At 46.2% G+C, this 25,819-nt stretch overlaps 1 protein-coding gene across 1 annotated transcript in view; it reads left to right on the forward strand.

Annotated features, from left to right (window-relative positions):
• Nucleotides 1-25,819, forward strand: part of LOC139253699 (contactin-associated protein-like 5) — a 1,150,822-nt gene that overhangs the window by 806,676 nt on the left and 318,327 nt on the right. The window contains exon 15 of the mRNA XM_070873518.1: nucleotides 20,839-20,966. Coding sequence (XP_070729619.1) covers nucleotides 20,839-20,966 — 128 coding nt within the window. The remainder of the gene's footprint in view (nucleotides 1-20,838; nucleotides 20,967-25,819) is intronic.

Below are 25,819 nucleotides of genomic sequence, written 5' to 3' on the forward strand. Positions count from 1 at the left end.
ACACCACTACCAGCGGACGAGCAACAAAGACAGTCCTCAGCATGCACAGTCCCTGCGGCCAGCCCGGACAGGCCGGAATCACCTCAAGTGACAGAGACGCATGCCGAGGCTCAGCCACCAGAGCCACAACTGCGGCGCTCCACGAGAGAGCGCTGACCACCCGATAGACTTAACCTCTGAAACAAAAAGACTTAAGGGGGGAGATGATGTCATGTATTTAACCATCTTGCAATGACATAGTCATGTAACTGTAACTCATGTACACTGTACCTGTACCATAGAAATGCACACCCTGACCACAGGGGGTGAACTTGAGGGAGACACTCCTCACCTGGGTTTCCGGGTATAAAAGGGGAGCTCCCACCCAGGGTCCACACTCCTTGGTCCTGGCAATAAAGGTGAAGGTCACAGAGTGACCGTGTCTGATATATCCATGCCTCGTGTGAGTTTGTAGTAAGATGCAAGGACACTACAATAAGAACATAAGAAATAGGAACAGAAGTAGACCATACGATCCCTCGAGCCTGCGCCGCCATTCAAGAAGATCATGGCTGATCTGATCATGGACTCAGCTCCACTTCTCTGCCCATTCCCTATAACCCTTTACTCCCTTATCGCTCAAAACTCTGTATATCTCCGACTTAAATATATTAAATCACCCAGCCTCCACAGCTCTCTGGGGCAGAGAATTCCATAGGTTTACAACCTTCAGGGAGAAGAAATTCTTCCTCATCTTAATTCCAAATTGGCGACCCCTTATTCTTAAACTATGCCCCCTAGTTCTAGATTCCCCCACGAGTGGAAATATCCTCTCTACCTTTTCGAGCCCCCTCAGTATCTTATATGCTTCAATAAGATCACTTCATTTGTCTAAACTCCAATGGTTATCGGCCCAACCTGCTCAACCTTTCTTCCTAAGTCAACTCCTTTATCTCCTGAATCAACCTGTTGAACCTTCTCTGAACAGCCTACAATGCAAGTATATACTTCCTTAAATATGGAGACCAAAACTGTACGCAGTACTCCAGGTGTGGCCTCACCAATACCCTGTACAGTTGTAGCAGGGCTTCCCTGCTTTTATACTCCATCTCCCTTGAAATAAAGGCCACCATTCCATTTGCCTTCCTGATTACGTGCTGTACATACATATTAACGTTTTGTGTTTTATGCACAAGGATGCCCAGATCCGTCAGTACTGCAGCATTTTGTAGTTTCTCTCTATTTAAATAATAATTAGCTTTTTTATTTTTCCTGCCAAAATGGATAACCTCACACATTCGCACATAATGCTCCATCTGCCAAATGTTTGCCCACTCACTTAGCCTGTCTATATCCCTTTCCAGATTTTTGTGTCCTCCTCACAATTTGCTTTCCCACCCATCTTTGTATTATCAGCAAACTTGGCTACATTACACTCGGTCCCTTCGTCCAAGTCATTAATATAGATTGTAATTAGTTGGGGCCCCAGCACCGATCCCTGTGGCACCCCACTAGTTAACGTTTGCCAACCAGAAAATGAACCAGTTATCCCGACTCTCTTGTTTTCTGTCAGTTAGCCGATCCTCTATCAATGCTAACATATTACTCCCAACCCCGTGAGCTCTTATCTTGTGCAGTAACCTTTTATGTGGCACCTTTTCGAATGCCTTCTGGAAATCCAAATACACCACATCCACTGGTTCCCCCTTGTCCACCCTGCTTGTTACATCCTCAAAGAACTCCAGCAAATTTGTCAAACATGATTTCCCTTTCATAAAACCATGTTGACTCTGCCTGATTGAATTATGCTTTTATAAATGTCCTGCTACTGCTTCCTTAATAATGAGCTCCAGCATTTTCCCAACGATAGATGTTAGGCTAACTGGTCTATAGTTTCCTGCTTTGTGTATGCCTCCTTTTTTAATATAAAAATTAGTGATAACATTTAATTTTTCTATCTTTTAAAACTCTTACGCTGGTAAAAGTAGCCTACATGCTTGATTTTACCTGGTGTAAGAGTTTGAAGGATATTCGCTGGGCAATAGTTGGGCAAAAAGCACAAATCTCTGCCTGCGGATGTCCTTCTCATGCGAATGCGTGCGACCTGTCAAATGACATTTTAACAGATCGCAAAAGCTGGATCTCGCCGCTTGTGCATCGCCGCCGAGGACCGCCACTTGCGAGGCGCACATCGGACGCACCCGGAGAGGTCGCAGTTTATAGCCCAGTAACAGTTAATGCTTGCACGGTTAAAGACACGGAGCCTTGCCGAGGGCCTACTCGAGCAAAGGAAGTGTCCAGGTGCAAATCCAAAATGGCTGCCACACAAGCAAGACTAATATATATATATATGACCGTTAATGTTAAAATCCTGAATGATCCTTTTTTTTCCTCAAGTCATTCACTGTTTGCCTGTCAGAACTTCGCTCGAAACAACTGTGGAGTTGATGTTTAAGGTCCTTGGGGCCGAATATTTATTTTATTTTTCACATCCGTTCTCAAATTTTATTTTTAAAGATTTATGCAAGTCATAGCTCCTAGAACTAGAGGAAGACAGTTCCTGTATCAGACAATCGCAGCTTGTGTGTCTGGCACTGTCGGGTGAATCACAATTATGAGAGATCTGCTCGCAATTTTTTTTTTTATTCGTGGGCATCGCCGGCTCGGCCAGAATTTATTGCCCATCAATAATTGCCCTTGAGAACGGGGTGGTGAGTCGCCTTCATGAACCGCTGCAGTCCTTGTGGTGAAGGAACTCCCTCAGGGAGGGAGTTCCAGGATTTTCACCCAGCGACGATGAAGGAACGCCGATATACTTCCAAGTCAAAATGGTGTGTAACTTGGAGGGGAACTTGCAGATGATGGTGCTCCCATGCGCCTGCTGCCCTTGTCCTCCTAGGTGGTAGAGGTCGCGGGTTTGGGAGGTGATGCCGAAGAAGCCTTGGCGAGTTGCTGCAATGCATCTTGTAGATGTTTGCAGGTACAAGGGAAAGGTGCTTTGTGCAGTTGGCAAAACTGAGAACGGCTTAGACATGAACCAAAAATAAAGGCAAAGATAGAATGTACCATCGGCATGCATTTCCTCCTCTTCCCATTCCTGTTCCCATGTGGGAGAACTAATGAGGCAGATGCAATAAGATGGGAAAAGAACATTACCAATGTGTCAGTTCCTATTTATCTAAGCTCAAGTCTAACCTGCAATTGTTCTTTGCTTTTGAGCTTAAAAGGTAGAAATCCACAGGGAATGAATCCATTCCTGATCTAGACTGAGACAGCAGGACAATTAATAACTGGATAGTAACTTATGCAACTGACCTCACTTGTAGGTGGAGTAGAAATTTATGGTGCGGATACACCAAAGGCTTTAATCAATATGAATTAGGGGCCAAAAGCATTGATGGCCACGTCAAGAGAATACTAAGAGAGTAAACCACTGGACCAGCCACATAAATACTGTGGCAACAAGAGTAGGTCAGAGGCTGGGTATTCTTCGGCGAGTATCTCACCTCCTGACTCCCCAAATCCTTTTCACCATCTACAAGGCACAAGTCAGGAGAGTGACGGAATACTCTCCACTTGCCTGGATGAGTGCAGCTCCAATAAAACTCAAGAAGCTCGACAGCATCCAGGACAAAGCAGCCCAATTTCAAAATTTGCAGTTGGCACAAAACTTGGAAGTATAGTGAACGGTGAGGAGAAGAGTGATAGTCTTCAGGAAGACGTAGGCAGGCTGGTGAAATGGGTGGACACTTGGCAGATGAAATTTAACACAGAAAAGTGCGAAGTGATACATTTTGGTAGAACGAATGAGGAGAGGACATATAAAGTAAATGGTACAATCCTAGAGGGGGTGAACGAACAGAGAGACCTGGGGGAATGTGTGCATAAATCGGGGAAGGTGCAGGGCAGATTGACAAAGCAGCTAAAAATGCTTGCGGGACCCTGGGCTTCATAAATAGAGGTATAGAGTATGAAAGTGTGGAAATTATGGTGAACCTGTATAAAACACTGGTTTGGCCACAACTGGAGTACTGTGTCCAATTCTGGGCACCGCACTGTAGGAAGGATGTGAAGGCCTTCGAGAAGGTGCAGAAAAGATTTACGAGAATATTATAATAATGAGGAACTTCAGTTATGTGGAGAGACTGGAGAAGCTGGGAATGTTTTCCTTAGAGCAGAGAAGGTTGAGAGGAGATTTGATGGAAGTGTTCAAAATCAGGAGGGGTCTAGACAGAGTAGATAGAGAGAAACTGTTCCCATTGGCGGAAGAGTCGAGAACCAGAGGACATAGGTTTAAGGTGATTGACAGAAGAAGCAAAGGCGACATGAGGAAAACTGTTTTACGTAGTGAGTGGTTAGGATCTGGAATGCATTGCCTGACAGGGTGGTGGAGGCAGACTCAATGGTGGCTTTCAAAAGGGAATTGGATAAGTACCTGAAGGAACAAAAAAATTACAGGGCTACATAAGAACATAAGAACATACATAAGAACATAAGAACATAAGAATTAGGAACAGGAGTAGGCCATCTAGCCCCTCGAGCCTGCTCCGCCATTCAACAAGATCATGGCTGATCTGGCCGTGGACTCAGTCCACTTACCCGCCCGCTCCCCATACCCCTTAATTCCCTTATTGCTTATAAATCTATCGATCTGTGACTTGAATACATTCAATGAGCTAGCCTCAACTGCTTCCTTGGGCAGAGAATTCCACAGATTCACAACCCTCTGGGAGAAGAAATTCCTTCTCAACTCGGTTTTAAATTGGCTTCCCCGTATTTTGAGGCTGTGCCCCCTAGTTCTAGTCTCCCCGACCAGTGGAAACAACCTCTCTGCCTCTATCTTGTCTATCCCTTTCATTATTTTAAATGTTTCTATAAGATCACCCCTCATCCTTCTGAACTCCAACGAGTAAAGACCCAGTCTACTCAATCTATCATCATAAGGTAACCGCCTCATCTCCGGAATCAGCCTAGTGAATCGTCTCTGTACCCCCTCCAAAGCTAGTATATCCTTCCTTAAGTAAGGTGACCAAAACTGCATGCAGTACTCCAGGTGCGGCCTCACCAATACCCTGTACAGTTGCAGCAGGACCTCCCTGCTTTTGTACTCCATCCCTCTCGCAATGAAGGCCAACATTCCATTCGCCTTCCTGATTACCTGCTGCACCTGCAAACTAACTTTTTGGGATTCATGCACAAGAACCCTCAGGTCCATCTGCACCTCAGCATGTTGTAATTTCTCCCCATTCAAATAATATTCCCTTCTACTGTTTTTTTTTCCCAAGGTGGATGACCTCACACTTTCCGACATTGTATTCCATCTGCCAAACCTTAGCCCATTCGCTTAACCTATCTAAATCTCTTTGCAGCCTCTCTGTGTCCTCTGCACAATCCTACGGGGAAAGTGCAGGGGAGGGGGACTAGCTAAAGTGCTCTTTCAGGGAGACGGCATGGGTTGGACGGGCCGAATGGCCTCCTTCCATGCTGTATCCATTCTTTGATTCTAGGTAAGTGACGATGAGGGTCTCAGGGAAGGGAATGGAGGTTGGAAATAAAGAGGAGTACAGGCCAGGAGAGGTCGGAGGTGAGGGAGGCACTCCTACTCCACCTGATCCCATAAAGAAGATGACCTGGACGGCCTCTTCATCCTTCCTGCCAGCAGATGACCTGCTTCAGCTTGGCGGGAACGCCCCGATGGCTTCCTTGCTCAGGCCCCCAGTGAAAATGCCCTTGGGATCTTATTGAGTGTCTGTGTCCGTCCTGTCCCCATATCCCTTTTCGTCAGCCACTTATTCTTAAATGAAGAGCGGTAGTTTTCGGCATATACTGGCCCAGAACCAGTAACCCACAGATGTGTAGCTTACAATGGACTTTGTTGAAAGATGGTGACTTTTATTGACTGCATTTTAATAAATGGCACGATTACATTTAATAAGATATGGCTCAGTCTTTCAATTCTGAATAAAATGAAATACAGCCTTGACTCTAGAACCATACGTCTGTGCAATATTGATTTCTGTGGAGTGATGACCTTCATCAGTAATGTTCCATTGAGATTTGAAAATTACTTCATTCAGGTGGCTGTGTATATGTGTGTGTGTGTGTCCATGTCCATGTGAAAATACTGTTCCCATGACTATCATTTTCATGATTAGATAAAAAAGCTGCAATTAAGCATGTAGATTATTGATGTAACCATCATCATCATAGGCAGTCCCTTGAATCGAGGATGACTTGCTTCTATGCCAAAAGGTTCAGAGGTGTTTCAGTGAAGGACCTAATATTCCAGGTCCCGAGCTAAATCTCGAAGGGTGGAAGATGCCTGTGGATGGATATTTTTAACGTGTGGTGGCCGTTGCACACCAGTCACCACACGGGCTTGACAGAGCTAGGTCTTGGTCCAGTGGCAAGGATTAACCAAGGCGACTAGAGACCAGCTCTGCCGCTGACTCACCTCTCCCTGCACTGACTGAGACTGTGCCGCTTTTCCGTCAAACAACATCACTTCTGCCCCACACCAAAAGCTCACATTCCTTCTCCTCTTTCACAAACATCTCACAGAGCAAAACTACACTACACACTTGGAAAAAGTCTTCATTTCAGAATCAGTAAACTCCTGAAGGATGTAACCACAATAAAAGCCTCTAAAACCTGTCCCACAACCCCCCATTAAATCCCATGTTGTTGGCTGACTAACCAGTGGATTATTGCTCTATGCTGTCTCACTCTTTCTGACTTATCATAGAATCATAGAAATTTACAGCACAGAAGGAAGCCATTTTGACCCATCGCGTCCGCGCCGGCCAACAAAGAGCAATCCAGCCTAATCCCACTTTCTGGCTCTTGATCCGTAGCCCTGTAGGTTACGGCACTTTAAATGCACAACCAAGTATTTTTTAAATGTGATGAAGGTTTCTGCCTCTACCACCCTTTCTGGCAGTGAGTTCCAGACCCCCACCACCCTCTGGGTGAATAAATTTCCCCTCATATTTCCTTCAAACCTCCTCCCAATTATTTTAAATCTATGCCACCAGGTTGTTGATCCCTCTGCCAAGGGAAACAGGTCCTTCCTATCCACTCTGTCCAGACCCATCATAATTTTTCACACCTCAGTCAGGTCTCCCCTCAGCCTCCTCTGTGCCAAAGAAAACAGACCCAGCATCTCCCATCTTTCCTCATAGCCAAAATTCTCCACTCCAGGCAACATTCTTGTAATTCTCCTCTGTACCCTTTCCAGTGCAATCACATCTTTCCTGTAATATGGTGACTGGAACTGCACACAGTACTCCAGCTGTGGCCTAATCAATGCTTTATACAGTTCAAACATAACCTCCTTACTCTTGTATTCCATGCCTCGACTACTGCAGGCAAGTATTCCAGATGCCTTCTTAACCACCTTATCTACCTGGCCTGCTACCTTCAGGGATCTATGGGCCTGCACTCCAAGGTCCCTTTGTTCCTCTACACTTTTCAATGTTGTACCATTTATTGTGTATTCCCTTGCCTTCTTAGACATCCCCAAATGCATTACCTCAGACTTATACGGATTGAATTCCATTTGCCACTGTTCTGCCCACCTGACCAGTACATTGATATCTTCCTGCAGTTTACAGCTTTCTTTTTCATTATCAACCTCACAGCCTATTTTAGCGTAATCTGCAAACTTCTTAATAATACCCCAACATTCAAGTCCAAGACATTGATATATAGCAAAAAAAGCAAGGGACCCAGCACTGAGCCCTGTGGAACCCCAGTCACAAAAACACCCATCAACCATTACTCTTTGCTTCCTGCCGCAGAGCCAATTTTGGATTCAACTTGCCACTTTGCCCTGATCCCATGGGCTTTTACTTTCGTGACCAGTCTGCCATGTAGGGCCTTAGCAAAAGCTTTGCTAAAATCCATATACACTACATCATATGCACTGCCCTCATCGACCCACCTGGTTACCTCCTCAAAAAATACAATTAAGTTAGTCACGATCTTCCCTTGATAAATCAATAGTGACTATCTTTCCAAATTATGACTTGTCACAAGAAGAAACTCAATCACTTATGGACATTTAAGTCAGGCTGGACATGCTCTTGGAATTATGTGTTGTAAGTTTACCTATTTTGTTTTCTGTGGCTCAATGGGTAGCACACTCACCCCTGAATCAGAAGGTTGTGGGTTCAAGTCCCACTCCGAAGACTTGAGCACATAAATCTAAGTTGAGGGAGTGCTGCACTGTCAGAGGTGCCGTCTTTTGGATGAGACATTAAACCGAGGCCCCGTCTGCCCTCTCAGGTGGATATAAAAGATTCCATGGCACTATTTCAAAGAAGAGAAATGGAGTTATCCTCAGTGTCCCGGCCAATATTTATCCCTCAATCAACATAACAAAAACAGATTATCTGGTCATTGTCACATTGCTGTTTGTGGGAGCTTGCTGTGCGCAAATTGGCTGCCGCATTTTCCACATTACCACAGTGACTACACTCAAAAAAGTACTTCATTGATTATAAAGCGCTTTGAGATGTACGGTGGCCGTGAAAGATGCTATAGAAATGCAAGTCTTTCTTTTTTTCTTTACTATTTATTTATATTGCTAATTATTTCGATTTAAATTTGGTTCCTCAGGCTGTCATTTAGGCCTTCCTAGCTTCATGGATCACCAAACCTGACCCCAGTGTTAAACACTTCTCTGTTTAATTTTATTCCTGTTTGGACATCTTAATTTTAATTTGGATATTTGTAATATCTCTCCACCTACATTTGGCTATAGCCTCATTGACTGGCTCGTTGACCTGTGATCACACAGAGATGTATTTGTATTTGCTATCCCCTTTGTTCCTTGCCCAAGTGTCCTTCTCCGCAGTCCCAGCGCCCTTTTCCATGGTCCTAGTGCCCCTCGTCTGGGCCCCACTGAGTGGGTAAGCACTTCAGGGTAAGAGGTGAAATAGAAATAGCGAGATTGCTTCACATGAGAACATAAGAAATAAGAGCAGGAATAGGCCTAATGGCCTTTTGAGCGATCTCCGCCATTCAATAAGATCATGGCTGATCTTCTACCTCAACTCCACCTTCCTGCATTATGTCCAAATCGCTTGATTCCCTTAGTATACAAAGATCTAGCGATCTCTATCTTGAATATACTCAATGACTGAGCATCCATAGCCCTTTGGGGTAGAGAATTCCAAAGATTCACAACTCTTTGACTGAAGACATTTCTCCTCATCTCAGTCCTAAATGGCCGACCCCTTATTCTGAGACTGTGACTCCTAGTTCTAGACTCTCCAGCCAGGAGAAACATTCTCCCAGCATTAACCCTGTCAAACCCAGTAAGAATTTTCTATGTTTCAGTGAATCACCTATCATTCTTCTAAACTCTAGGGAATATAGGCCTAGTCTACTCAATCTCTCCTCACAGGACAATCCTCCCATCCCAGGATTCAGTCTGGTGAACCTTTGTTGCACTCCCTCAACTATATCCTTCCTTGGGTAAGGAGGCACAAACTGTACACAGTACTCCAGGTAAGGTTTCACCTAGGCCCTATATAAATGCGGTGAGACGTTTTTACTCTTTTCTTTCAATCGTTTTGTAATAAAGGTCAACATAACACTTGATTTCCTAGTTTCTTGCTGTACCTGAATGTTAACTTTCTGTGATTCGTGTACATGGATACCCAGGTCTCTCTGATGACCAACATTTCCGAGTCTGTCACCATTTAAAAAAATGTTCTGCTTTTCTATTTTTCCGACCAAAGTGGATAACTTCATACTTCTCCACATTATATTCCATCTGCCATGTTCTTGCCCAATCACTTAGCTTTTCTACTTCCCTTTGTCAGTCTCTTTGCATCCACCTCACAACTTATTTTCCCACCTAGCTTTGCATCGTCAAGAAACTCAGATCCATTTCCCTCAGTGCCCTCATTCAAATCACGCAATAGTATGAACTCACCTGACTATAGTTTTAATATTTTTTATAGAACTTTTTCTTTTTGATTTATTAAGAAGCTTCTGGGTGTGAATCTGATCTTTAACTAATCAACGGTTACAATCCTGTAGATGGTTATTGAGTTAACTCAACTCTAGTGAAAAATATATGTCAACCATCAGAAACTGTGGCAGGTCTTGGACCGACTGTAAACAATGCCACTGTGGATCCGCCAGTGCCTACAGACTTTGGGTAATGGCAAGAGTGCCTTTTACACTGTCCGCTCCTTGGTAACACTGTCTTGTTTCCTTGTTAAACCAAGATGGATAGTCAATTGAAAGCACTGAGTGAGTACAGTGAGTGACCATCAACAGATGGCTTTCTGCTCAGTGGGGCGGATTCTTGCCCTCTGATGAAGTCCTCCAACACAATGCACCCTGCACCCACTGGTCTGGCCAGGAGAAGCCATCAGCCAACGAAGACAACAAAGTTGGAAAACCAATTAGAATTACGATTCAAGCTCATGTCCCTCTATATTAGGAGTCCAGTGTTTTATTTGTATTTCTAAAGGCCCACTTTAGCTGATCACCACTGGCTCACTGTCTGTACCAGAACACAACAAACTCACTCTACCAGAACACCATGAATTGACTGTACCAGAACACCATGAACTGGCTGTACCAGAACACCATGAACTGGCTGTACCAGAGCACCATGAATTGACTGTATCAGAACACCATGAACCCACTGTACTAGAACACCATCAACCCACTGTACCAGAACATCATGATCCCACTGTACCAGAACACCATGATCCCGCTGTACCAGAATATCACTAACTGACTGCACCAGAACATCATGAACTCACTGTTGTGTATCTGTAAAGCATGCACTCCCATGTTCCGCCACCAGGGAGCACATTCCCTGAAGTCCCAAAGGATCCCAGCATCCCTTGGGAGCACTGTATATAAGCCGGACCCTAAGGCCTGTTACTCACTCTGGAGTGTCTTAATAAACACTGAGGTCACTGTTACTTTAAACTCCCTGTGTGTCGTCTCATCTGTGGTAGGAACACAATAACTGGCGCCGAGTATACGAATCCAACGCAATGATGCAGCAAACTGTGGGCATCCTGGAGAAGTTCTCGGAGGGTGAGGACTGGGAAGCCTATGTCGAAGGGCTTGACCAGTACTTTGTAGCCAACGAGCTGGATGGAGAAGGAAGCGCTGCAAAAAGGAGAGCAGTCCTCCTCACGGTCTGCAGGGCACCGACCTACAGCCTCATGAAGAATCTTCTGGCTCTGGTGAAACCCACAGGTAAGTCGTATGAGAAGCTGTGTACGCTGGTTCGGGAGCATCTTAACCCGAGGGAGAGCGTGCTGATGGCGAGGTATCGGTTCTACACGTACAAGCGATCTGAAGATCAGGAAGTGCCGAGCTACTTCACCGAGCTAAGGCGACTTGCAGGACAATATGAGTTTGATGGCTACCTGGAGCAAATGATCAGAGACTTTTTTGCATGGTGCATTGGCCAAGAGACCATCCTATGAAAACTTTTGACTGTAGAGACACCGACCCTCAGGAAGGCCATTGCGATATCACAGGCGTTTATGTCCACCAGTGATAACACCAAACAAATCTCTCAGCACACAAGTGCTAGCAATGTTCATAAATTAACTGGAACTGTGTTTGCGAGCAGAAATGTACAGGACAGAAACCACGAGTCTGCAACTGCCAGCAGGCCTTAGGTGACCCAGATGACTCAGAGTCCGTGACAAAGGAGGAATGCAAGGCAGTTCACACCTTGTTGACGTTGTGGAGGCTTCCATTCAGCCTATTCATGCCATTTCAAAGGGTATGTTTGCAAGAGCTGTGGAACAATGGGGCACCTCCAACGAGCTTGCAGGCTCTGCAAAACCTGCTAACCACCACGTGGCAGAGGAAGATTTGTCCATGGTGGATCAAAGCAATTTCGAGCCTCAGAAAGAGGAGGCAGATGCTGAAGTACACAGGGTGCATATATTTTCGACAAAATTTCCACCTATAATGCTAAATGTAAAATTGAATGGCTTACCCATCATGAGTAAAAAGATGTTTGAGAGACTGTGGTGCAACAAGGCACTCAGACCAGCCCTGAGCCCCATCCACACAAAACTGAGAACGTACACCAAAGAGCTCATCACTGTCCTGGGCAGCACCATGGTCAAGGTCATCTACAAGGGCACGGTGCACGAACTGCCACTCTGGATTGTCCCGGGCAATGGCCCCACACTGCTTGGAAGGAGCTGGCTGGGCAAAATCCGCTGGAACTGGGATGACATCCGAGCGCTATCACATGTCGATGAGGCCTCATGTACCCAGGTTCTTAACAAATTTCCTTCCCTTTTTGAGCCAGGCATTGGAAACTTTTTGGGGGCGAAGGTGTGGATCCACTTGGTCCCAGAGGCACGACCCATTCACCACAAGGTGTGAGTTGTACCTCACATGATGATGGAGAGTGTGGAAATTGAGCTGGACAGGCTGCAACGTGAGGAGATCATCTCCCCAGTGGAATTCAGCGAGTGGGCCAGCCCGATTGTTCCAGTACTCAAAAGTGATGGCACAGTCAGGATTTGCGGCAATTGTAAAGTAACTTTTAATCGTTTCTCGCTACAGGGCCAATACCCGCTGCCGAAGGCAGACGACCTATTTGCGACGCTGGCAGGAGGCAAGATGTTCACCAAGCTCGACCTGACTTTGGCCTACATGACGCAGGAGCTGGAGGAGTCTTCGAAGGGTCTCACCTGCATCAACACGCACAAGGGACTGTTCATCTACAACAGATGCCCGTTTGGAATTCGGTCGGCTGCAGCGATCTTCCAGAGAAACATGGAGAGCCTACTCAAGTCGGTACCATGCATGGTGGTTTTTCAGGACGACATATTGGTCACGGGTCGGGACACCATCGAGCACCTACAAAACCTGGAGGAGGTCCTCCAGCGACTGGATCGCGTAGGGCTGCGGTTGAAGAGGTCTAAATGCGTCTTCATGGCAACAGAAGTGGAGTTTTTGGGGAGAAAGTTCACGGCGGATGGCATTCGGCCCACAGACGCCAAGACAGAGGCTACCAGGAATGCGCCCAGGCAACAGAACGTCACGGAGCTGCGGTCGTTCCTGGGACTCCTCAACTATTTTGGTTACTTTCTACCGGGGTTAAGCACCCTCTTAGAACCCCTACATGTGTTATTGCGTAAAGGTGAGAACTGGGTATGGGGAAAAAAAACAAGTAATGCTTTTGAGAAATTCAGAAACATTTTATGCTCCAACAAGCTGCTTGTATTGTATAACCCGTGTAAAAGACTTGTGCTAGCATGTGATGCGTCGTCGTACGGAGTCGGGTGTGTATTACAACAAGCTAACGTTGCGGGGAAGTTGCAACCTGTCGCCTATGCCTCCAGGAGCTTGTCTAAAGCCGAGAGAGCCTACAGCATGATTGAGAAAGAGGCATTAGCATGTGTGTTCGGGGTAAAGAAAATGCATCAGTACCTGTTTGACCTCAAATTTGAGCTGGAAACCGATCACAAGCACCTTATATCCCTGTTCGCTGAAAACAAGGGGATAAATACTAATGCCTCAGCCCGCATACAAAGGTGGGCACTCACATTATCAGCATATAACTATACCATCCGCCACAGGCCAGGCACCGAGAACTGTGCGGATGCTCTCAGTCGGCTACCATTGCCCAACACGCGGGCGGAAATGGCGCAGCCTGCAAACTTGTTGATGGTGGCGCAGCCCGCAGACTTGTTGATGGTCATGGAAGTGTTTGAAAATGATAAATCACCTGTCACGGCCCGCCAGATTAAGACTTGGTCCAGCCAAGATTCCCTGCTGTCCCTAGTAAAAAACTGTGTACTGCATGGGAGCTGGGCCAGCATCCCCGTTGAAATGCAAGAGCCAATCAAGCCGTTCCAGCGGCGAAAGGATGAGCTGTCATTCAGGCAGACTGCCTGTTGTGGGGTAACCGCGTAGTGCTATCCAAAAAGGGCAGGGAGATGTTCATCTCCGATCTCCACAGCACTCACCCGGGTCTAGTAATGATGAAAGCGACAGCCAGATCCCACGTGTGGTGGCCCGGTATCGACTCTGACTTAGAGTCCTGTGTACGGCAATGCAGCATGTGTGCTCAGTTGAGCAACGCGCCCAGAGAGGCACCACTAAGTTTGTGGTCCTGGCCCTCCAGACCATGGTCAAGGATCCATGTCGACTATGCGGGCCCGTTTCTCGGTAAAATGATCCTGGTGGTGGTGGATGCTTTTTCAAAATGGATTGAATGTGAAATAATGTCAGGAAACACCGCCACTGCCACCATTGAAAGCCTGAGGGCCATGTTTGCCAACCACGGCCTGCCTGATATACTGGTCAGTGACAACGGGCCATGTTTCACCAGTGCGGGAACTTAAAGAATTCATGACCCGCAATGGGATCAAACATGTCACCTCAGCCCCGTTTAAACCAGCCTCCAATGGGCAGGCAGAGCGGGCAGTACAAACCATCAAACAGAGCCTTAAACGAGTTACAGAAGGCCCACTCCAAACCCGCCTGTCCCGAGTACTGCTCAGCGACCGCACGAGACCCCACTCACTTACTGGGCTGCCCCCGGCTGAGCCACTCATGAAAAGGACACTTAAAACCAGATTCTCGCTGGTTCACCCCAACCTGCATGATCAGGTAGAGAGCAGGCGGCAGCAACAAAATGTAAACGATGGTCATGCCACTGTGTCACGGGAAATTGATCTGAATGACCCTGTGTATGTGCTAAACTATGGACATGGTCCCAAGTGGATCGCGGGCACGGTGATAGCTAAAGAAGGGAGTAGGGTGTTTGTCGTCAAACTAGACAATGGACAAATTTGCAGAAAGCACCTGGACCAAACGAGGCTGCGGTTCACAGACTACCCTGAACAACCCACAGCAGACACCACCTCTTTCGAGCCCACAACACACACCCAAAGGATCAACGACACCACCCCGGACCAGGAAATCGAAACCATCACGCCCAACAGCCCAGCAAGGCCAGGCTCACCCAGCAGCTCTGCAGAGCCAACAACACGCCAGCCCAGCGAGGGCACAGCCAACACACCAGAACAGACATTTGTACCGAGGCAGTCCACCAGGGAAAGAAAGGCCCCCAACCGCCTCACCTTTTAAATAGTTTTCACTTTGACTTTGGGAGGTGGAGTGATGTTGTGTATCTGTAAAGCATGCACTCCCATGTTCTGCCATCAGGGAGCGCATCCTCTGAAGTCCCAAGGGATTCCAGAATCCCTTGGGAGCACTGTACATAAGCCAGCCCCTAAGGCCTGTTCCTCACTCTGGAGTGTCTTAATAAAGACTGAGGTCACTGTTACTTTAACCTCCCTGTGTGCAGCCATGAACCCACGACATCAGAACACCATGAACCCACTGTACCAGAACACCATGAATCCCCTGTACCAGAACACCATGAACCCACTGTACCAGAACACCATGAACCCACTGTACCAGAACACCATGAACCCCCTGTACCAGAACACCATGAACCCACTGTACCAGAACACCATGAACCCACTGTACCAGAACACCATGAACCCACTGTACCAGAACACCATGAACCCACTGTACCAGAACACCATGAACCCACTGTATCAGAACATCAAGAATCCACTGTACCAGAACACCATGAACCCACTGTACCAGAACACCATGAACCCACTGTACCAGAACACCAAGAATCCACTGTACCAGATGACATCCTGTAGCAGGCCGTCATTGACATATTACCTGTACCAGATCACCACTGGTTCACTGCCTCTACCCCGTTCCATTGCTATCTCTAATGGGCCACCATTAGATGAGTCTCCTGTTCCATTATTGAATCTACTAGACCAGCACAGAATCTCCGATTTGATCACCTAATTAATTTAGAATAACTTTGATTCTTCCAGTTTCCCCTCTGGTTGATGAGAATTCACAGATCTGCAAGACCTGACTCCAGAGTTTCTTCTTTCCTCAGCTTTCTGATCAACTTTATTCTCTACGGGGCCACCATCGCAGCATCCAGGAGGCTGCGGCAGGTCTGGTGCCCAGTTTATGCTCAGTTCCCTTACTTCAGCTCCTGGTGGTGCTGCTGTTCTGTTAACCTCAGCAGTCTTTGGTTGAAGAAGGGAAAAGTAAGTTGGGGTTCTCAGTGGTGCCACACCCCCCAGTCTCGTCCCCACCCCCCGCCAACCCCTGCTGGAACTGCAATGTGTGGACATTGGGTGAGGCTGAAATGGGACCTACTTGTGATTCCATCCTTGACACTTGCTGGTCAAGATTCACAGACCCATCAGGTCTGGCTACTTGGGCGAGACATTTGAGGAAATGTACGCCAGCAAAGATTCCGTGCCTTCGGAAGAGGAGGAGCAGTGTTAGAAAAATTGGCAGGGAGTTATCAAGACTTGCATTAATGTAGCACCTTTCAGAACTTCAGACTGCCCCAAAGCACTTGACAGCCAATGAAATACTGTTGAAGTGAATATTGAACACATGGTAGTCGACTTGCGCACAGCCAGGTCACACAAACGCCACTGTGATAGTGACCAGCTTTTCGGTAAAGCTAAGGAATAAATATTGGGCAGGACACTGGGGACAACTTACCAGCTCTTCTTCAAATAGTGTCATGGGATCTTTCACACCCACCTGAGAGGACAGATAAGGGTCTCGGGTTAACACCTGATGTGAAAGACAGCAGCTCCAACAGTGCAGCACTCCCCTCAGTACAGTGTTGGATTGTCAGCACAGATTTTAGGCTCAAGTCCCTGTGAAATGGGTCTTGAACCCACAATCTTCTGACCTAGAGACGAGAGTGCTACCAACTGAGCCACGGCTGACACATCAAGAGGAAAGAAAGAGGCCTGGCTACCCCTAACACCAAGATTCTTGTTCTGCTTTAGCCAGGTCAATACCAGAATGGAGACTACTACTTTATTGAAGTTTATTAAGGGCAGCAATGGTTAACAACTTGATGTTTCACTGTTATCTCTGGGGTAGGGGCGGGGGTGGTGCCATCTCTGCAGAAGCTTCAGTTCTATCGCTATTTAAACCAAACCCATTGCCAGCAATTAAGCTGCTAATATGCTACTTGCAACAGGATGGAGGCTGCTGTTTCTAATAGTGTCTTTATTAGGGCACTACAAGCAGAGCTTTTCTTTTCCCCTCTATCTTTACTGTCAGCATGTGCTCTTTTGCCAGAGGGTAGTGGAGTTCCTGAGACAGATCATGAAGAACTAAAACAAAATAATGAGTGCCATCAAAGTTAGTGTGGGATGCTAAACAATTTATCAAAGGAACACTGTTAAGCGTCATTAAAACATCGATGTGGTGAATAAACTCATATTGCCCATCACACTTGCAGTACTGGTGCAGATAGAAGTCGCGTAATTTCACCCAAACTTTGTTTTCTGCTTGAATCTTTACAAATCAGGTGGTAAGTCACTGTACATATTCACTAGTCCAATTCAACACTGGGGTTCAAGTCCCGCTCCAGACACTTGAGCCTAAAAATCCAGGCTGATCATTCAGTGCAATGCCGAGGAAGTGGTGCACTGTCGAGGTGCCCTGTCTGCCCTCTCAGGTGGACGTAAAAGATGCCATGGTCACTATTTGATGAAGAGCAGGGGAGTTCTTCCTGGTATCCTGGCCAATATTGATCCCTCAACCAACATCACTAAAGCAGAATATCTGATCATTATCTCATTGTTGTTTGTGGGAGCGTGCTGTGGGAAAATTGGCTGTTGTGTTTCCTCCACTTCAAAAAAGTATCTCATTGGCTGTGTAGTGCTTTGGGACATCCGTAGATCGTGAAGGACGTTATATAAATGCCAACTCTTTCTTCATCGTGAGCAAGGACACGGGACATCTGCCTGTTCTGGTTATAAAGCAGCTGAACGAATCAATTAAACGGTGCTCCTATTTCTTATATTCTTATGGTCTTATGGTACCATCCACTCTAAATATAACCTGTGCAAATCATTCTGTTGGATACAGCTTGCTGTTCCCTCACTTATATCCACTATTCTACATGTCAATCAATCAGAGAACTGGTTGGCAGACAGGAAACAGAGAGTTGAAATAAACGGGTCCTTTTCAGAATGGCAGGCAGTGACTAGTGGGGTACTGCAGGGTTCAGTGCTTGGACCCCAGCTATTTACAATAGACATGAATGATTTAGACAAAGGAATTGAATGTAATATCTCCGAGTTTGCAGATAACACGAAGCCTTTATAGCAAGAGGATTCGAGTATCGGAGCAGGGAGGTCTTACTACAGTTGTACAGGGCCTTGGTAAGGCTACACCTTGATTACTGTGTACAGTTTTGGTCTCCTAATCTGAGGAAGGACATTCTTGATATTGAGGGATTGCAGCGAATGTTCACCAGACTGATTCCCGAGATGACAAGACTAACATATGAAGAAAGACTGGATCGACTAGGCTTGTATTCAATGGAATTTAGAAGAATGAGAGGGGATCTCATAGAAACATATAAAATTCTGACGGGATTGGACAGGTTAGATGCAGGAAGAATGTTCCCGATGTTGGGAAAGTCCAGAACCAGGGATCACCGTCTAAGGATAAGGGGTAAGCTATTTAGGACTGAGATGAGGAGAAACTTCTTCACTCAGAGAGTTGTGGGCATGTGGAATTTTTTATCACAGAAAGTTGTTGGGGCAAGTTTGTTGGATATATTCAAAAGGGAGTTAGATATGGTCCTCATGGCTAAAGGAATCAAGGGGTATGGAGAGAAAGCAGGAATGGGGTACTGAAATGCATGATCAGCCATGATCATATTGAATGGTGGTGCAGACCCGAAGGGCTGAATGTCCTACTCCTGCACTTATTTTCTATGTTTCTATGTTTTCTATGTTTCAAGTCTATCTTTCAGATCCAAATCTGTCATTACTCCCAGGTCGCCATTATTTTTCAGCCTCCTTTTGCTGAGTTTCATCAGCACTTCATTTACAGGATGTCACACGGGTGTGAAATATTAGTTAATTAAACCGGAACATGGAAGCATCAGTGAATAATGGTGCCTGGAATGCCTTTTATTCAAACTAAATCTTGGTTACTAACAGTAAAAAGAATAACTGTAAAGTTGTAGCTTATCAAAATGTATGTCCTATGAGGAGAGATTGAGTAGACTTGGCCTATATTCGCCAAAGTTTAGAAGAATGAGAGGTGATCTCATTGAAACCTACAAAATTCTTACAGGGCCTATCAGGGTAGATGCTGGGAGGATGTTTCCTCTGGCTGGAGAGTCTAGAACCGGAGTCACAGTCTCAGAATAAGGGGTCAGCCATTTAGCTCTGAGATGAGGAGAAATTTATTTACTCAGAGGGTGGAGAATCTTTGGAATTCTCTACCCCAGAGGGCTGTGATCGCTCAGTCGTTGAGCCTTTTCAAAACAGAGATCAATAGATTTTTGGATATTAAGGTAATCAAGGGAAAAGGGAATAATGCAGGAAAGAGGAGTGGAGGTAGAAGATCAGTCATGATCTTATTGAATGACGAAGCAGGATCAAGGAGCTGAATGGCCTACACCTGCTTCTGTTTCTTATGTTCTTATGTTCTGATGTGTAGCTTCAGGTATTCTTCCTCAGTTTTATTGTTATGGAAGAAATTTAACTATGCCAATCATCGAAAGAGTTTCATGAGGTGTAAAATCAAATGCCAAGTGATAGCAAGCATTTGCTTTGATGCCATGGGTTTGAAGATTCCCACAGAGGATTCTCTTGATTAATTGATTGACTTGTGCCTTGTAGATGGTGGAAAGGCTTTGGGGAGCAGGAGGTGAGACACTCACCGCAGAATACCCAGCCTCTGACTTGCACCTGCAGTCACAGTATTTATGTGGCTGGTCCAGTTAAGTTTCTGGTCAATGATGACCCCCAAGATGTTGATGTTTGGAATTTGGCAATGGGAAATCCATTGAATGCCAAGGGGAGGTGGTTAAACACTCTCTTGGAGATAGTCATTGCCTGGCACTTGTGTGGCACGAATGTTACTTGTCACTTATCAGCCCAAGCCTGAATGTTGTCCGGGTAACAACACCGGGGAGAATTCCCCTGCTCATTTTCTCAACATAGTGCCATGGGATCTTCCTGTCCACCTGAGAGGTTGAACATCTCATCCGAAAGACGACACCTCCAACAGTGCGGCACAACCTCAGCACTGCACTGGAGTGTCATCGAAGATTTTTTGCTCAAGTTTCCGCAATATGACTTGAACCCACAACTTTCTGACTCAAAAGCAAGAGTTCAAATTTAGTTCAAATCTGTTTGCACTTAATTACTGCAAGGGAATATCTTATTTATAAACTGTGTCAGCTGTGACTCAGTGAGTCGCACCCTCACCTCTGATGCAGAAGGTTGTGGGTTCAAGTCCCACTCCAGGGACTTGAGCGCACAAATCTTGGCTAGCACTCCCAGTGCAGTGCTGAGGGAATGCTGCACTGTCGGAGGTGCTGTCTTTCGGATGAGACGTTAAACTGAGGCCCCATCTGCTCTCTCAGGTGGATGTAAAAAGATCCCATGGCACAATTTTGAAGAAGAGCAGCGGAGTTATCGCCGGTGTCCTGGCCAATATTTATCCCTCAATCAACATAACAAGAAGAGATTATCACATTGCTGTTTGTGGGAGCTTGCTGTGTGAAAATTGGCTGCCGTGTTTCCCACATTACAACAGTGACTACACTCCAAAAGTACTTCATTTGCTGTAAAGCGCTTTGAGATGTCTGGTGGTTGCTGAAAGGCGCTATATAAATACAAGTCTGCCCTTCTTTATCTGGACGCTGTACATAACAAGCCCAGTGCATATTAATCGATAGTATGTATTATTGTTACAGTTGAAAGTAATTTTAATTTTTATCCTGGATTTTGGCAGGACCAGTGACTTGGGCCTTCTTTCATACAAAGACCATTTGCCTGTGACTCAGATTATTATTGGAGACATTAGCAAGACAAACTCAGAAGCCGCCTACAAGCTTGGACCACTACGTTGCCATGGTGACGGTAAGTGTCCCCTAGTTAAGTTTTATAAGCGGTCACTTGAAAGTTTGGAAATAGGCGCTAAATTACCCAGCATCTGAAATCAAATCAAGAAATCAAACTAATCTGCACTGTACCATAATAGCTGATCGTTTGAAAATAAAGAATACTTGGCCGGTGAAGATTATTAAATCCATTAGTTTTCTCCTTAAAAAGCACCACTTACTTGTTTCCAAGTTCTTTTTTTTCTGAGGCTTGATTTCCCTCGTGACTGCCCACCCCTCCAGCTGTGCTGCTGATTTCCGGCAGGAAAGATAACTGAGCAAGGCTCCTCTCCCCCAGTGCCAAGGCTGTGGAGGATCAGAAGACTCTACGGGTGGGAATTCTATCCATGAGTCAGTCGCACACAAACATCCTCACCTTATGACAACACTATCACTAATTCTCTGACCACAATTGCTTCGGCATGTGTTTATTTCCAAAGGGAGGACTTCTGTCCATTCCAGCCCTGCCACGCTGAGTTCTATTTTTGAAGGAACGTGGCCATTGCCTGGAATTGAAACCAAGGCCGCGATTTCTCCTACCTCGGCAGATCTGGTGCGGCCGGGGTCAGTGGCGGTTCCCGACCTCGCTGCTGGCTCCAGCCTGCTGGACGCAATGATTTTACTGAGATTGGGCTTGTTAAGCCTGCTCGGCGCGTTTCCCGACCAATTGAAGGAAGCGAGTCTGAAGGCGTCATTTGACAGTTGTGCTGTCAGTGTTCTACAGCATTGAGGTGCGACAGACACTGGCAGAGGTGCACGGCTGCACCCAGACTCTCCCATGACTCTCTACCCCAGTCACAGCATGCCGAGAGCTTTTCTTCCCTTGAACTGGGCGGAAGAGACCTCCCCAGGACACCAACACAGCCTGGTTGCACATTGCACAGGAGGGCACAAGCGGTGATATCGTCAGGAGGACCAGGCTGCATAGGTGCAAACCTGTCAATGATCTCAGTGGATCACAAAACATTACTGCAAAGCCACACTCAACCTCATCCTGCTGTGCCACTCATCACATCCCCATCACTCTGCCTTCCCTACCCGACTCCTGCACATCCTTATTCACACCAACTTACATTGTACCTCCAACGTTCCCTCTCTATCTACATTATCACTTCCTCATCTCACTAGCACCACCTCACACTTATCCTCATCCTAGTCCAATCATACCAACTAACACACACTTGAGTGTTTTAGCCAATGTTTATGTAAAGTTTCTGTTATTGTGCTGTTAGAAATTGAAACCTTTATTTTCAACACTTGGTGTTCTTGGACAGATTTGTGTGCACGTTTTGAAGTGGCTTTGTAAGTTGCAGTGAATGGTGAGATATAAGGGTACCCCCCGCAATGGTTATGAGTATTAAAGGAATGGCTTGGTCATTGTAGGGATGCTTTATGGTGTTGGAGTGAGGTGATGCCAACCTGGCAGATCATGTGGCAACCAGGGTGTACAGCGTCAAGTGAAGTAAATCTGGCCATGCCTGGCGTCCCGGGCAGCAATGTAGTTGGGGCTGATCATGGTGGGATTCTGAGAACCAATGTGAGATAGTTTCAAGATCACCGATGCTAATACAATAGACGGCAGGTGAACTTCAGATGACAGAAGCGATCTGTCAATGGTGAGAGAGATTGTTCCAATGAGATGACACTGGATAGAGAGTTTGCTCCAAACACTTGCAACCTGCATAAAGCTCAATTGGCTTTCCAAATGCTGTAAGCAAAAGCTTTTGATTTTGGAAAGTGAACAGCTGTGAAATGGGAGCTTTTATTAGTGCATTTTCAGCTGTCAAGTAAAGAAATGAATTCATGGTCACGCAACTTCCGACCTCCGTATCTGACATGATCCCCGAGCAGTGTAGATCCCGTGGACAACCTGGTAAAAAGGTAATGGTAAGCTCAAAATACTGTTTACAGAGCTGTTAACCAGGTCATAATGACCAAAATTGCCTCCCCTGCCACTGCGTGTCGAGTTGGTCTATTGCAGCCCTGACAGATCCGACATCTGGGAAAGTAACGTAGCAGCGGGTTGGCCGCGGGTTCCCGATTGGCTGTCAACATTTTATTTTGCCACCTGACCCGCCACCAAACGCTGACCCCCCTGAAAAATTTCCCCTAAGACTTTACAGTAAGGGAGGAGGAACCTTTACCTCTCTCGGTGCACACTCTGTCTGGGGGGCAACGGGGGGCAGGATGTGTCTTCTCAGTTCGCGCTGTATTCCCAATCTGTCTGGCCTGTCTTTTAGCTCAGCACTTAGGCCCACAGTTCGGGTGGGAATCAGAAAATCAAGCATGAGGCTTCTTCCAAAGGGTGGGAGAGCTGGTAGGCCTGTTGACCCTAGTGAGTAAGACCAAGGATACACTGAAGACCTGAGTGTTCTGAGTTCAGAGATGGAGCACTGTTGGGCAAAGGGTATCCAATAATCATAGAATTCTACAACATCAAAGGAGACCATTTAGCCTATCGTGCCTGTGCCAGCTCTCTTACTTCCATTTCCTACACTTTTCCCCATACCATTCTAAATTAATTTCTTAGATATTTATGCACTTTCCTTTTAAAAGCTAATCTGGATTTTATGCACCATTAACAACTCTTTGTTTAATAAATATTCTCCTCAGGGCCTTCTTTACTTTTGTGTGATGATTTTCAATTGATGCCCTTTAGTTACTGACTTATCGACACTGGAAATAGTTTTCCTAATTGAACTCACCGAAACCTATTGATGTGCACTTCTATTAGATCTTCTCTTAACCTATATTGTTCTAAAATAGCAGTCTCCTCTTCTAAATAAAGCCGCTCATCAATGGTATCATCTCAGTCAATCGCTTCTGCACACTCCTGACATCCTTCCCTCAAGGAAGACAACCAAAAATAGACAAAATGGGAGCTAAATTCATTACAGCTCATTTTTGGGTGGTTAACTGATGGCATGTTGTTCCCTGTCTGCGGAGATGTTCTCTCGGCGAGAGATCGTGGCGGAGGTGCGGCGAATGATAGTACGGGGCCCAGAAGAGCTGAGGGCCCAGGGGCAGCATGGGCCAGCCCACACTGCGATATGTGTGTGCACTAGGTCCGTGCAGCAGAGCTGGTCTCCAGTCGTCTTGGGTAATCCTTGCCACTGGATAAAGACCTAGCTCTGTCAAGCCCGTGTTTGGTGGCTAGTGTGCAACCACACGTTAAAAAAATCCGGGCACGGGCATCTTCCAACCCCTCAATTGGAGTTCAGGACTGGAACATTGGGTCCTTCATTGAAACATCTGTGAACTCATGTGGAAGCAAGTCATCCTCCTTCGAGGGACTGCCTATGATGGTCCCTGTCTGCGCACAAACCGGGAGGCCCGACGTCATCGGGGATTATCGTTATCGTCGGGGCGAGCTGTTGGGGCCTGTTGCTCCCTCAGAGGCAGCTCGCCCGTGTGAGCAGAAGGAATTGGCCTCATCGGTAACGGTTCTCAGGTGAGTCCTGTTGGTGGAAGGAGAACAAGCGGGGATCGGGTGGGGGGATGGGGTGGGGGGCTAGGTGGCGAGATCAGGCCTTCAGTGCTGTGGAACAGGGAGGAGCGCCTTTGCTCCTCCTGGCTCCACGTTAATGTGAGCAGGGCAGAAGAAAAAAATCATTTTTGCTGGTGGCCTCCAGCGGCCTCTTTAAGGTTGGGTCAGATGTAGACCAGGTAATGCTGAACCGAGCAGGCCTAGCGACTGGTCTGCTCTGAGCAGAGACATTTCATGCATGGGTCTCAAAATGGGCGCAGGGCCCTCATAGACTGATTGAGGCTCACGTCATTTTAGGTGGTCTGCTAAATTTAGTAGTGGGCCGGTCGCCCATGCGAATCGGATGTGAGTCTGTCACCCACTAAATTGTCTCAGCTGCACCCATTTTTCGCCCTTAAAACGGGTGCAACGATATCGAATTTCTACTCTAATGTTGCCCAACCACTGATTTAGCTAGATTTAGTATTGCCTCTTCACGTTCTCTTTCAAAGAAACCGAGAAAGCGCACATGTGATGAGCAGTATGACCCTCACCATCGCTATTTTGTCTGTGCCACCATAACTTGCCTTGCTGTAACAGTCGCTGACTACTGTAGGAAATACACTGTAAAGCCGCTAATTAAAATTACATGAAATAAATAAAGTATCAGCATTGATGCAACTGCACAATGGTATTCTACAAGGATGTTAAGAACATAAGAAATATGAGCAGGAGTAAGCCATTTGGCCCCTCGAGCCTGCTCCGCCATTCAAAAAGATCATGGCTGATCTGATCATGGACTCAGCTCCATTTCCCTGCCCGCTTCCCATAACCCTTTACTCCCTTATCGCTCAAAAATCTGTCTATCTCTGCCTTAAATACATTCAATGACCCAGCGACAACAGCTCTCTGGGGCAGAGAATTCCACAGATTTACAACCCTCTGAGAGAAGAAATTGCTCCTGTTTTAAATGGGCGGCCCCTTATTCGAACACTATGTCACCTAGTTTTAGTTTCCCCTATGAGTGGAAACGTCCTCTCTGCATCCACCTTGTCGAGCCCCCTCATTATCTTATAAGTTTCAATAAGATGGCACTTATTCTCAGTCTCTGCAATGGACATTCCTAGATTCACTTCATTTTTTTTACTCTATTACGTAGAACTACAGCACAGAAATGGGTGACATAAGAACATAAGAAATAGGAACAGGAGTAGGCCATATGGCCCCTCGAGGCTGCTCCGCCATTCAATAAGATCATGGCTGATCTGATCATGGACTCAGCTCCACTTCCCCGCCCGCTCCCCATAATCCCCTTATCCCCTTATCGTTTAAGAAACTGTCTATTTCTGTCTTAAATTTATTCAAAA

The sequence above is a fragment of the Pristiophorus japonicus genome, chromosome 3 (genome assembly GCF_044704955.1).
Source record: "Pristiophorus japonicus isolate sPriJap1 chromosome 3, sPriJap1.hap1, whole genome shotgun sequence".
Lineage (NCBI taxonomy): Eukaryota > Metazoa > Chordata > Chondrichthyes > Pristiophoridae > Pristiophorus > Pristiophorus japonicus.